At 62.1% G+C, this 10,558-nt stretch overlaps 1 protein-coding gene and 1 long non-coding RNA gene across 2 annotated transcripts in view; one reads left to right on the top strand and one right to left on the bottom strand.

Annotated features, from left to right (window-relative positions):
• MAPK8IP3 (mitogen-activated protein kinase 8 interacting protein 3) overlaps positions 1 to 9,982 on the top strand; it is a 54,469-nt gene extending 44,487 nt beyond the window's left edge. The window contains exons 15-34 of the mRNA XM_015564058.1: positions 367 to 421; positions 2,159 to 2,289; positions 2,774 to 2,830; positions 2,913 to 3,083; positions 3,856 to 3,982; positions 4,144 to 4,239; positions 4,349 to 4,507; positions 5,139 to 5,304; positions 5,612 to 5,794; positions 5,885 to 6,074; positions 6,177 to 6,296; positions 6,374 to 6,454; positions 6,542 to 6,609; positions 6,733 to 6,881; positions 7,303 to 7,474; positions 7,557 to 7,670; positions 7,863 to 7,901; positions 8,053 to 8,232; positions 8,338 to 8,487; positions 8,565 to 9,982. Of these exons, the coding sequence (XP_015419544.1) occupies positions 367 to 421; positions 2,159 to 2,289; positions 2,774 to 2,830; positions 2,913 to 3,083; positions 3,856 to 3,982; positions 4,144 to 4,239; positions 4,349 to 4,507; positions 5,139 to 5,304; positions 5,612 to 5,794; positions 5,885 to 6,074; positions 6,177 to 6,296; positions 6,374 to 6,454; positions 6,542 to 6,609; positions 6,733 to 6,881; positions 7,303 to 7,474; positions 7,557 to 7,670; positions 7,863 to 7,901; positions 8,053 to 8,232; positions 8,338 to 8,487; positions 8,565 to 8,686 (2,530 nt within the window). The 3' untranslated portion in view covers positions 8,687 to 9,982. The remainder of the gene's footprint in view (positions 1 to 366; positions 422 to 2,158; positions 2,290 to 2,773; positions 2,831 to 2,912; positions 3,084 to 3,855; positions 3,983 to 4,143; positions 4,240 to 4,348; positions 4,508 to 5,138; positions 5,305 to 5,611; positions 5,795 to 5,884; positions 6,075 to 6,176; positions 6,297 to 6,373; positions 6,455 to 6,541; positions 6,610 to 6,732; positions 6,882 to 7,302; positions 7,475 to 7,556; positions 7,671 to 7,862; positions 7,902 to 8,052; positions 8,233 to 8,337; positions 8,488 to 8,564) is intronic.
• A 37-nt stretch (positions 9,983 to 10,019) lies between these two features.
• On the bottom strand, positions 10,020 to 10,558 carry LOC107183109. The gene is made up of 2 exons (XR_001513881.1): positions 10,500 to 10,558; positions 10,020 to 10,391 (listed from the first exon to the last, which is right to left on the bottom strand). It is a non-coding gene; the product is annotated as an uncharacterized LOC107183109 (long non-coding RNA).

The following is a 10,558-nucleotide window of genomic DNA, read 5'->3' as shown; positions in this document are numbered from 1 at the left end:
TGATTTTTTACAGAGAGGAAGGGAGAGAGATAGAGAGTTAGAAACATCGATGAGAGAGAAACATTGATCAGCTGCCTCCTGCACATCCCCCACTGGGGAAGTGCCTGCAACCCAGGTACATGCCCTTGACCAGAATCGAACCTGGGACCCTTCAGTCCGCAGGCCGACGCTCTATCCACTGAGCCAAACCGGTTTCAGCCCCATCAGTTCTTGATCGCTGAGGGGAGGGCCTGTGCCTTGGCTGGAGCAGCCACATGGACAACAGGGGGATGAAAGCATGAGTGTGTGTGTGTGGGGGGGTGCTCAGGGGCTAGGATCTGAGGGGAGAGTCCTGAGCCTCCTCCTGGCGCCCCTCCCATCTTGCAGAGTGAAGTCCGAGGCCATCATTGCCCGCCGTGAGCCCAAAGAAGAGGGGGAGGATGTAAGCAGCTATCTCTGTACAGAATTGGTATATTCCACTATTAACATGTGGGGCAGGGGGGTGGCAGTGGGCGGGCTACCAGGGATCGCTCTTCCCTCTGGGCCCCGTCACCCTCACCCCACCTGTGTGATGACCACACCCAGCAGCATCCTCCCCCACCCGGGATGTCATAACTTCAGAACAGGACCCCTTAGCTTCCCATCCTAGTGCGTGCATTTTGTTAACCCTTACCCAAGGATATTTTCCCCCCATTAACTTGCAGAGAGTGGAAGGGAGGGGGAGAAACAGAGAAAGAGGAACATTGATTAGTTGCCTTCTGAATGTGCCCCGACTAGGGCCGAGGATCAAGCCTGTAACTGAGGTACTTGCCTTTCACCGGAATCGAACCTGGGACCCTTCAGTCCAAGGGCAGACGCTCCAACCACTGAGCCAAACCCGCTAGGACCTAGTGGATGCATTTTATACAGTCACAAGCAGGGTTTCCCTGCCTATGCAGCATAGCCACTGCCCCACATACTCCAACTGGTAGAACAAGGCTGCGGAAACAGCGTCAGTCACCACTGTCCCCAGACCAAACAGTTTGCGTAGCTCAGTGGCTGGGAGGCCCTCTGCCTACTCATCTGTCCCCTCCTCCTCCCCAAGGTGCACTGAACGTTCTGAGGAAAGTCGGCCCCTCTGCTTCCTGCAGGAGGCAGTCCCGGGTCTTCCCCCTCATTAGCTGTTATTTTCCGGGTCATATGACACTCACATCAGGATGCAGTTCACACAGGCACTCGGGAAGCAGTAGCCTTCCTATGCACCCTCACTCCAAGCGCTCCAGGGCAGAAACAGCTGCAGGGGAACTGTGGCGTCCCAGGCCGCTCCCACATGCTGAGGGAGGTGCCTGGGAGGGGCCTCTGCCTGCTTGTGGGGCTTGGGCTGCATGTGGTGGGGGCCCCATGGGGAGGATGCAGCCCTCACTGGAAGCTCCCCTCTAGGCCCCCTCGCCCCTGCACCAGCCAGCAGCTCCCCAGGACTCAATTTCACAGAGTAGACTTGGTCCCGTCACAGAATTTGCCAACAGCAGACCCCTCACAGACCCACCAAAACTTCAAGCGTGCGGCCTGGCCGCATGGCTCAGTGGTTGAGTGTTGACCCATGAGCCAGGAGGTCATGTTCTCTTCTGGTTCAGGGCACATGCCTGGGTTGCAGGTTCGATTCCTCAGTAGGGAGCGTGCAGGAGGCAGCCGATCTATTATTCTCTCTCATTGATGTTTCCATCTCTCTTTCCATCTCCCTTCCTCTCTGTCTAAAATCAATAAAAACATATTGTAAAAATGAAATAACATAAAACACCTTCCAGTGTTCAGCGTGGATGTGGTGAGCCCAGGCCCTGCTCACCTCCCTCGCACCTCTTCCTGCGGCTTCCCCTGGGCCAGTCCCACCTGTTAGTGTTGACAGGCACTTAGGATCGCACGGTGCCCAGGGCTCATAGGCAAAGTCACTGTGCCCTCGGGTGAATGCTGTGACCTTCTGGGAAGAGGGAGGCCCTGGGGGTGGGTAGACTTCCGTGGCTTCCGCCCCCTGCCTACACCCTCCCCACCCATTTGCCCGAGTCTGTGGGAACCCGCACTTGGATGTGCCCACACCCAGAGGCCAGCCCACAAGGAATCTCGGTGTGACCTGGCCTTGGAGGGCACTGGACTGACCTGCCAGTTGGTCCTTCCCTGGCTGAATAGCAGTGCCCTTTCCCTGCAGGACAAGATTCCCATGGCGCAGCGCCGCCGCTTCACGCGGGTGGAGATGGCCCGTGTGCTGATGGAGCGCAACCAGTACAAGGAGCGGCTGATGGAGCTGCAGGAAGCTGTGCGGTGGACCGAGATGATCAGGTGGGCTCCAGGCTGCCCGCAGGGTCCCTCTACGAGGTCCTGACTTGGAGGCTGACCTCTACCCCACCCACCTCCCTCTTCTAGGAAGTGTGAGGGGGCTCCCAGGTGGGGGCCTCTGGGGCCAGGAGAGCTGAGCCTCCCCTGCAGCCCTGGCCTGGCAGGGAGATGCCCATGGGCTCGAGCTGGGCTGGGACATGTTGGGGCTGGTGTGCTAGGCCCCTCTGGGAAGTTCTGAGTGACCTGCCCAGGACACCCTCTACTCTGTTGCTCCATTCCCTGTGTGTCCGGGATGAGGGTCTTTTTCGAGGGAGGCGAGAGGGAACCCAGGAAGAGTGGGGTCTGGTCAGATTGGGAGGGGCCAGGCCTGGCCATAGGTGTGGGTGGGTAGTGGGTGGGCTGAGTGCAGTGCGCATGCCTGGGCAGGGTAAGGGATGACAGGTTGGGCAGTGCCTTAGCTGGGCCCCTTCCCTGCCCTCCCTTGTAGAGCATCCCGAGAGCACCCATCTGTCCAGGAGAAGAAGAAGTCCACCATCTGGCAGTTGTGAGTTGGGGCGCTGGGCTGGGGAGGGGGCAGGGAGGCCTACCCCAGGCCCACCGCTCACTTCCCATGCCTCTGCTGGCAGCTTCAGCCGCCTCTTCAGCTCCTCGTCCAGCCCCCCACCCGCCAAGCGGTCCTACCCCTCGGTGAACATTCATTACAAGTCACCCACCACGGCAGGCTTCAGTCAGCGCCGAAGCCATGCCCTGTGCCAGATCTCAGCAGGCAACCGGCCCCTGGAGTTCTTCCCAGATGAGTGAGTGTCCCACCCTTTCCCTGCACCTCCCACATGGCTCAAGGGAAGGCCAGGTGGCCCCGAGGCACTGAGCAGGACCTGCCTCACCTGGATGCTCTGGGACTGTGCTAGGGGATGGAGTCCATGGTGGGAAGGACACTGGCCGAGGCATCAGGGGTCATGATGTCTTCATGAGCACACCGTGCGCCCCTCCAGGCCCTAGTGGGAGCATGGCTGTCCCTTTGCACTCCCCCACAGTCCCTGTTGCTAGTCCCAGCCGCTGCACCCCTCCTGGCGGTCTCACTGCAGCACGCTGGTCCTGCACGCCTGTGCTCCCAGGATTCTTGGAGCTGACAGGAAATTTTCCCGCAGGGTTGGGTCTTCCTGGGGAATAAGTTCCTCTTTGTAATTTGGTTTTTCCCTTGTTTAGAAACCAAGAAATCCAGGGCTCCAGGGCAGAAATGGGGGAATCTGTGCCTGTGTCAGAGCTGTGGACACAGCTCTGGAAGGCCCAGGGGGATGGGAGGCTGCGGTATAGGTCCCTGCCAGTGGGCCCTGAGCCACAGGGACAGCAGAACGGGAACCTGGATGATGGCAGGTGCTGGGTCCGGTCTCCAAGCCCAGTGCTGCGAGAGCCATCCTCTCCTTTGACGGGCGCCCAGCTGGAGCAGCAGGAGCCGTGTCTGGGTGGGAAAAGACAGGACAGGTTCAGGAGAGGTGCCCCCTGAGGTCAGGCCTGTGGGACTGTGGGTCACCAAAGCCTGAGCAGTATCCCATCGTTCCTCTCGCCCAGCGACTGCACCTCCTCTGCCAGGCGGGAGCAGAAGCGTGAGCAGTACCGCCAGGTGCGCGAGCACGTGCGCAACGACGACGGGCGGCTGCAGGCCTGCGGCTGGAGCCTGCCGGCCAAGTACAAGCAGGTGCTGCGGGGCTCAGTGCGCATGCACAGGGCGGGTGGCGGCACAGGGCCTGTCCACAGCCTCGGTCCTGATTCTGGAGGGATGGGCAGCCGAGCTGCTGCGGGCGCACCCGAGCCGCCCCAGGCCTCGCACCCACAGCGCCTCTCTGCCTCTGCTTGCAGCTGAGTCCTAACGGGGGCCAGGAGGACACACGGATGAAGAATGTGCCTGTCCCGGTGTACTGCCGCCCTCTGGTAGAGAAGGACCCCACCATGAAGGTGAGCCCTGCCCCGACGGAGTGGGCGGAGCAGGGAGTGTCCCCACCCAGAAGCTGAACCCGGCAGGTCTGGAAGCGGGGGAAGACCCCTGACGCCCCTGTCCCCTCAGCTGTGGTGTGCTGCGGGCGTCAACTTGAGCGGCTGGAAACCCAGTGAGGACCACACTGGGAATGGAGTCAAGCTGGAGCCAGGCTTTGACCCTCTGACCTGCAGCCGGGAAGTGGAAGGAGAAGCCAAGAGCAACCACACATCGCCGGAGAAGAAAAAGGTCAGAGTGGCAGGAGGGGGAGGCCTGCCTCTGCTTGGACTGTCTGCTGTCGTCTGCATGCTCAGGCTGTGCCCAGCACCAAGTTCTGGAGGGAGTGACATAAACAGGGGAGCTAGGGACAGTGCCCCACTGTTCCTAGGGACTTATGTGAGGTTCCCTTCCCCTCCTGAGGGCAGGCCCAGGGCTAAGCTGCCACCCAGCACCTCGGAGCCAGGAGCTGTGGTGGGTGGGGAAGATCAGAGGGCTCAAGACTCCGCAGGCAGTAGGGCTGAAGGGGCCAGGTTCCCCCAGGGCCTTCTTCTTGCAAGAAACAAACTTCCCTGTGAGGGGAGCGGTGGGGGAGGCTACGCACACCGGGAGTCCAAGGCTTCCTTCTGTGTCCATCGTTTGGAAGCCAGTGGCCCAGTGGCTCGGAGCTCACGGTCTTCTGTGGAAGTGAGACCACACGCGCCTGCAATCTAGATACAAAGTGCAGTTCTGATGCTCACCCTCGGCTAAGGGATAGGACAGCCGTACCCCTAAGGCCGTGGTCAGGGCTAGATCTTAAAGATTCCAGGAGGCCCCATGACCCCAGGTGGCTGCTGGAGCCACCCACCCTTGGCCACCATCCTGGTCGCCTGTACTCTGACAGGCAAAGGAGCTCCATGAGACAGACGCCACCTCAAGCCGGGTGTGGATCCTCACCAGCACCCTGACCACCAGCAAGGTGGTGATCATCGATGCCAACCAGCCAGGCACCGTGGTGGACCAGTTCACCGTCTGCAATGCCCATGTCCTGTGCATCTCCAGCATCCCCGGTGAGTGCCGCCCCACAAGAGCCAGTGCCCAAGAGGGAGGGGTTGGGCTGCTCAGAGGACAAGGAGGATGTTATGTAAGGCGACTTGCAGGGAAGCACCTGCCTCTGTGACACCCCATGGACACAGGAGCTGGTGGGGAGGGTGGGAGGAGGGCCACGCTGGTGGCCTCATCCTGCTTAGTCTTACGGACACAGGAGATGCGATGTGCTGCTCACCGATCAGAAGCAGGTGGGTTGGCACCAGCAGGCGACCTCCATTCCCTCCCTCACACCCCAATGGGACATGAGCTCTGGGTGTGGTCTTGCAGCGGCCAGCGACAGTGACTACCCTCCCGGGGAGATCTTCCTAGACACCGACGTGAACCCCGAGGACTCTGGTGCGGACGGGGTGCTGGCCGGCATCACCCTCGTGGGCTGCGCCACACGCTGCAATGTGCCGCGGAGCAACTGCTCCTCCCGAGGGGACACCCCAGTGCTGGACAAGGGCCAGGGTGAGTCCTGGGCCTGAGCCCCAAAGCAGCCTTCTCTCTGCCTCCTTGTTCCTCTCCCTGCCCAGCCAAGCTGACCTCTCCCTTCCACAGGGGAGGTGGCTACTGCCGCCAATGAGAAGGTCAACCCTTCACAGTCCACGGAAGAGGCCACAGAGGCCACAGAAGTCCCTGACTCTGGGCCCAGTGAGGCAGAGGCAGCTGCAGTGCGGCCCGGGCCCCTCACGGAACACGTCTTCACCGACCTGGCCCCTGCTCCAGCCCCCAGTGCCCAGCCTGGCAGGTGGGCCTCTGAGATGGGGCAGAGACAGAGGGGAGGGAAGGCTGACAGGTGGGCAGGGATCGGCCTCCATGGGCTGTCCTAGAGCCATCGTTCTTCCTGCAGTGAAAATGGGCCAGAGGCTACCTCGAGTGATGTGCAGCCCGAGCCTGAGCCCAGTGGAGACCCCAAGGGGGCCAGCAGCAGTGCCTCGCCCACCATGTGGCTGGGAGCCCAGAACGGCTGGTACGTGGGGCTCTGGGGGCAGGAGTGGGGCAGGGCCCCCCGGGCAAGCCCCTGCCTACCTCAGCCTTCTCCTGCAGGCTGTACGTGCACTCGGCCGTCTCCAACTGGAAGAAGTGCCTGCACTCCATCAAGCTGAAGGACTCCGTACTGAGCTTGGTGTATGTGATTTTTAGCCGAAAGCCAGGCATCAGGAGGGGGCCTTGGACGGCCCAGCCTGAGCCTGGCTCACCACCTTCCCATTCCAGGCACGTGAAAGGACGAGTGCTGGTGGCTCTGGCAGATGGGACTCTGGCCATCTTCCACCGCGGCGAAGGTGAGGCCTGGCAGCAGTGGGCAGGTGGGCGGCATCTGGTGGTCCTGGCAGGGTGTGAACCACACTCACTGTGGGCAGTTGTGGAACCTGGCCAGGCCTGAGCCGGTGTGGTGGGCTCTGCAGATGGCCAGTGGGACCTGAGCAACTATCATCTGATGGACCTGGGCCACCCACACCACTCCATCCGCTGCATGGCCGTTGTGTACGACCGTGTCTGGTGCGGCTACAAGAACAAGGTGCACGTCATTCAGCCCAAGACGATGCAGATAGAGGCAAGTGCTGGTGGTAGGGGCCTTAGGGAGGGAAAGGGGCTTCTGCTGTCAGCATTGCTCCAGACACGCCTTCTGGTAGATGTTGGGGGCTCTGTGGGGTCAGAGGAACTGCATTCAGGGAAGTGACTCATTTGTCCAAGGTCACAGGCAGGGAGAGGTGGCTGGACTGTGAATGCTGGTCTGTCTGGAGCTCACCTGCTGCTTCGTTCTGAAACAAGTCAAGTTGATGCCTGTGCTACCTGAACGCGGGCTCAGGTGTGGGGCGGTTGGCTGGGGCCCTCCTAGGAGCCTAGACCCATGGAGCAAATCAGGCTCTAGAGCCAAGGTTACAGTGAGCTGGGTAGACATCGGTGAAGCCCTGGCTGTGGCAGGTTCAGCTCCCCTCCCTCTGCCCCCGTTGACGGGCTGCTGTGACCCTCAGAAGTCCTTCGATGCCCACCCGCGGCGGGAGAGCCAAGTGCGGCAACTGGCATGGATCGGCGACGGGGTGTGGGTGTCCATCCGCTTGGACTCCACACTGCGGCTGTATCACGCCCACACCCACCAGCACCTGCAGGACGTGGACATCGAGCCCTACGTCAGCAAGATGCTGGGTAAGGCTGTTGGACTGGCCCAGCAGGGCAGAGAGGGCCTGAGGCAGCGCTGACCCCGCCTACTCTTCCCCCTGCCCCCCAGGCACCGGCAAGCTGGGCTTCTCTTTCGTGCGCATCACAGCCCTGCTTATTGCGGGCAACCGTCTCTGGGTGGGCACCGGCAACGGAGTCGTCATCTCCATCCCGCTGACCGAGAGTGAGTGACCCAGACACCTGCAGAGGTGGTGATGGCAGCCGCTAAGGGGCATGTGGCAGGGTCCCGGGGCGGGTGTGCCCTGCCAGGCCGCTCAGGAGGACATGGCTGCGCTGGCCATAGCCCTCCTGTCCTCCCCCTCCTGTGACTGCTTCTCTCCTCTCCCCTCCATGCTTTGCCCCTCACCTCCCCCAGCTGTGGTTCTGCACCGAGGCCAGCTCCTGGGGCTCCGAGGTAAGTCCACAGGCCTGCCTCCCGCTCTCTGAAAGGCCCCAACCCAAGATGCCCTGCGGGCCCCACAGCGTGCTCCTACCCTTTGCCCTCACCTGCTTGGAAATTTCCCAGTCGATGGGTTCAGCCCCTCCAGGCTCCTCTCTATCAACAGCCAACAAGACATCCCCCACCTCTGGGGAGGGGGCCCGCCCAGGAGGCATCATCCACGTGTACGGCGACGACAGCACCGACAAGTCGGCTAGCAGCTTCATCCCCTACTGCTCCATGGCCCAGGCTCAGCTCTGCTTCCATGGGCACCGCGACGCTGTCAAGTTCTTTGTCTCAGTGCCAGGTGAGTGGCGGGCCCCACTCCCTGCAGGTGGCACCCGTGGCCTCCCTTCAGGAGCCTGCATGTTGGCTCTGGCTGTCCTCCTAAGGCCCCTGTACCTCCTGACAGGGAATGTGCTGGCCACTCTCAATGGCAGCGTGCTGGACAGCCCGTCCGAGGGCCCCGGGCCTGCCGCCCCTGCCTCGGAGGCGGAGGTCCAGAAGCTGAAGAATGTGCTGGTGCTGAGCGGTGGGGAGGGCTACATTGACTTCCGCATTGGTGAGTGGGAGCTGCCTTCAGGCCCCAGGGACTCCTGGGCAGGGGCTGCCCCTCACAGCCGTCTGCTCTCTCCCCAGGCGACGGGGAGGACGATGAGACGGAGGAGAGTGCAGGGGATGTGAGCCAGGTGAAGCCCATGCTGTCCAAGGCCGAGCGCAGCCACATCATCGTGTGGCAGGTGTCCTACTCCCCCGAGTGAGGCATGGCCTCTGTTGCCCCCTACCTGGCACCATCATGTACATATGCCCACCCTGCCCCATGGGGCAGCCCACCAGCCCCTCTCTAACCTCTCAACCTGCAGCTTTCACCTTAGGTCCGGCCTGGGAGCTGACAGGGGCAGCAAGCAGCAAAGCGGATCTGGCTGGGAGGTGGGAGGTAGAAGGGACAGAGCCTTGGGGACACCCTTTTCCAAGCAGCTCCTGGCCAGCCCCCCGTCCAGAGTCCAGACCCAGGGCACTGGAGGGCCAGAACAAGGCAGAATTCCAGAGTGAACATTCCCCAGGGAGCTCCCATCTCATCAGGGGAGGAAGCAGGGTCCTCACAGCCAAGGCCCACTTGCCTTTGCCTGCTGTCTGAGGCGGGTGGGGTCTGACCTTAAGGGAGCCAGCCCAGCCACTAGCCTTCCCTGGGTTCCCCCATGCCCTGCCCCTGCCACCCCAGGAAATGGCAGGAAAGCATGTATCCAGGCTCCCGGGGCAGCTGTGTGAGAAGATAGATGCCCTCGTCGTGCTCATGTTCCCCGAGTCCCTGTGTGGCAGGCTCACCAGCCCTCATCAACCCATGTGTCCTCTCCTGGGCAGAAGGCCCACCTTATAGAAGCAGGCCCTGCAGTCCTCCTCCTGGACGGCCCCAGGGTGGGGTTTCTCAGGCTGCCAGGGCAGACCCAAGCCTCAGGAAGGGGTGGGGGGCTGGGCCTCAGGGTGAGGGCAGAAGGTGTGCTCCAGGGCCTGCCTCCCAGGCAGTCTCCGAGGAGCCCAGCTCCCAAGACACGTTACTAAGTGCCTCGGGCTGGTGGTGTGGCCTTCTCCCTTAAGGGCAACTGACAGGCTGACAGCGGAGACCCTCAGGGCTCAGGACGGGCCACCTCCCTGGCTCTAGGAGCATGCACCACCTGCTTTGAAGGGCACCGCCCTGGACTGCTGCCTCCCCACCTGCCCAGGCCCAGGCCTTACTCCTGCTCCGAGAAACACTGATCAGGGCAGCCCCCGGCCCTGCTGCCCACGCACCTCCCACCAGAGAAGCACAGATCTTGGGCAGCCATGCCGTAGCCCAGCCAGGACCACTGCAGTCACGTGCAGCTTAGGCTTCTCCCCACCGCCTGCCCCTCTCCACTGTGATGTATGTCAAGTCCTTGTCTGTCCCACAGGGCCAGGATGGCCGGGGTTATCTGGGTGGATGCAGCTGGGGGAAGGGGCTGGGTGACGATTCTCCTCAGGCTTTGGCCCTGCAAGCAAACCCGCGTATCTGCTCTGTGTAATAAATGTCTTACCATGGAGCCTGTGTCCCTGAACCCAAACCAACGTGAGCACAAGGGTTTTCTTCAGTTTATTATAAAAAACACACACGCTGGACCGAGCTGAGCGCCAGGCCTTCTCCGCTCTGGTGCATTTCCAGGCGCACTACACAGTGCCGTCAATGTCTGGGGCAGACCCACCTGTCCTCTTGGAGGTCCGAAGGGTGCTGTCCACCCTGCCACAGGGTGTCCTGGGCCCCACCGCAGGGGCCTGGAGGGTGCGAAGTCACCCACACCTATTGCAGCCCGGGGTGCTCAGCTCGGGTCCCGCCGTTACTCATACAGCCAGCGCTCGGCGCTGTCCTCCCAGCAGAGCAGCTCGTTGGGGCTGAACCAGAGCGCGATCTCTCGGCGGGCACTCTCCACGGAGTCGCTGCCGTGAATCACATTCCTGCGCGGGAAAGGCGCCCTGAGTGCGGGCAGGAGCCCCACGAAGCCCTGCTTGGGGCGGGGAGTCCGGAGGGGGTAGCAATGTCCCCGGGGCCAGGGCCGGCCTTACTTGCCAACCTCGATGCAGAAATCTCCGCGGACGGTGCCGGGCGGAGCATCCGCTGGGTC

Source organism: Myotis davidii, unplaced genomic scaffold (genome assembly GCF_000327345.1).
Source record: "Myotis davidii unplaced genomic scaffold, ASM32734v1 scaffold599, whole genome shotgun sequence".
NCBI classification, from domain to species: Eukaryota; Metazoa; Chordata; class Mammalia; order Chiroptera; family Vespertilionidae; genus Myotis; species Myotis davidii.
This window is presented reverse-complemented; position numbering and strand designations above follow the sequence as displayed.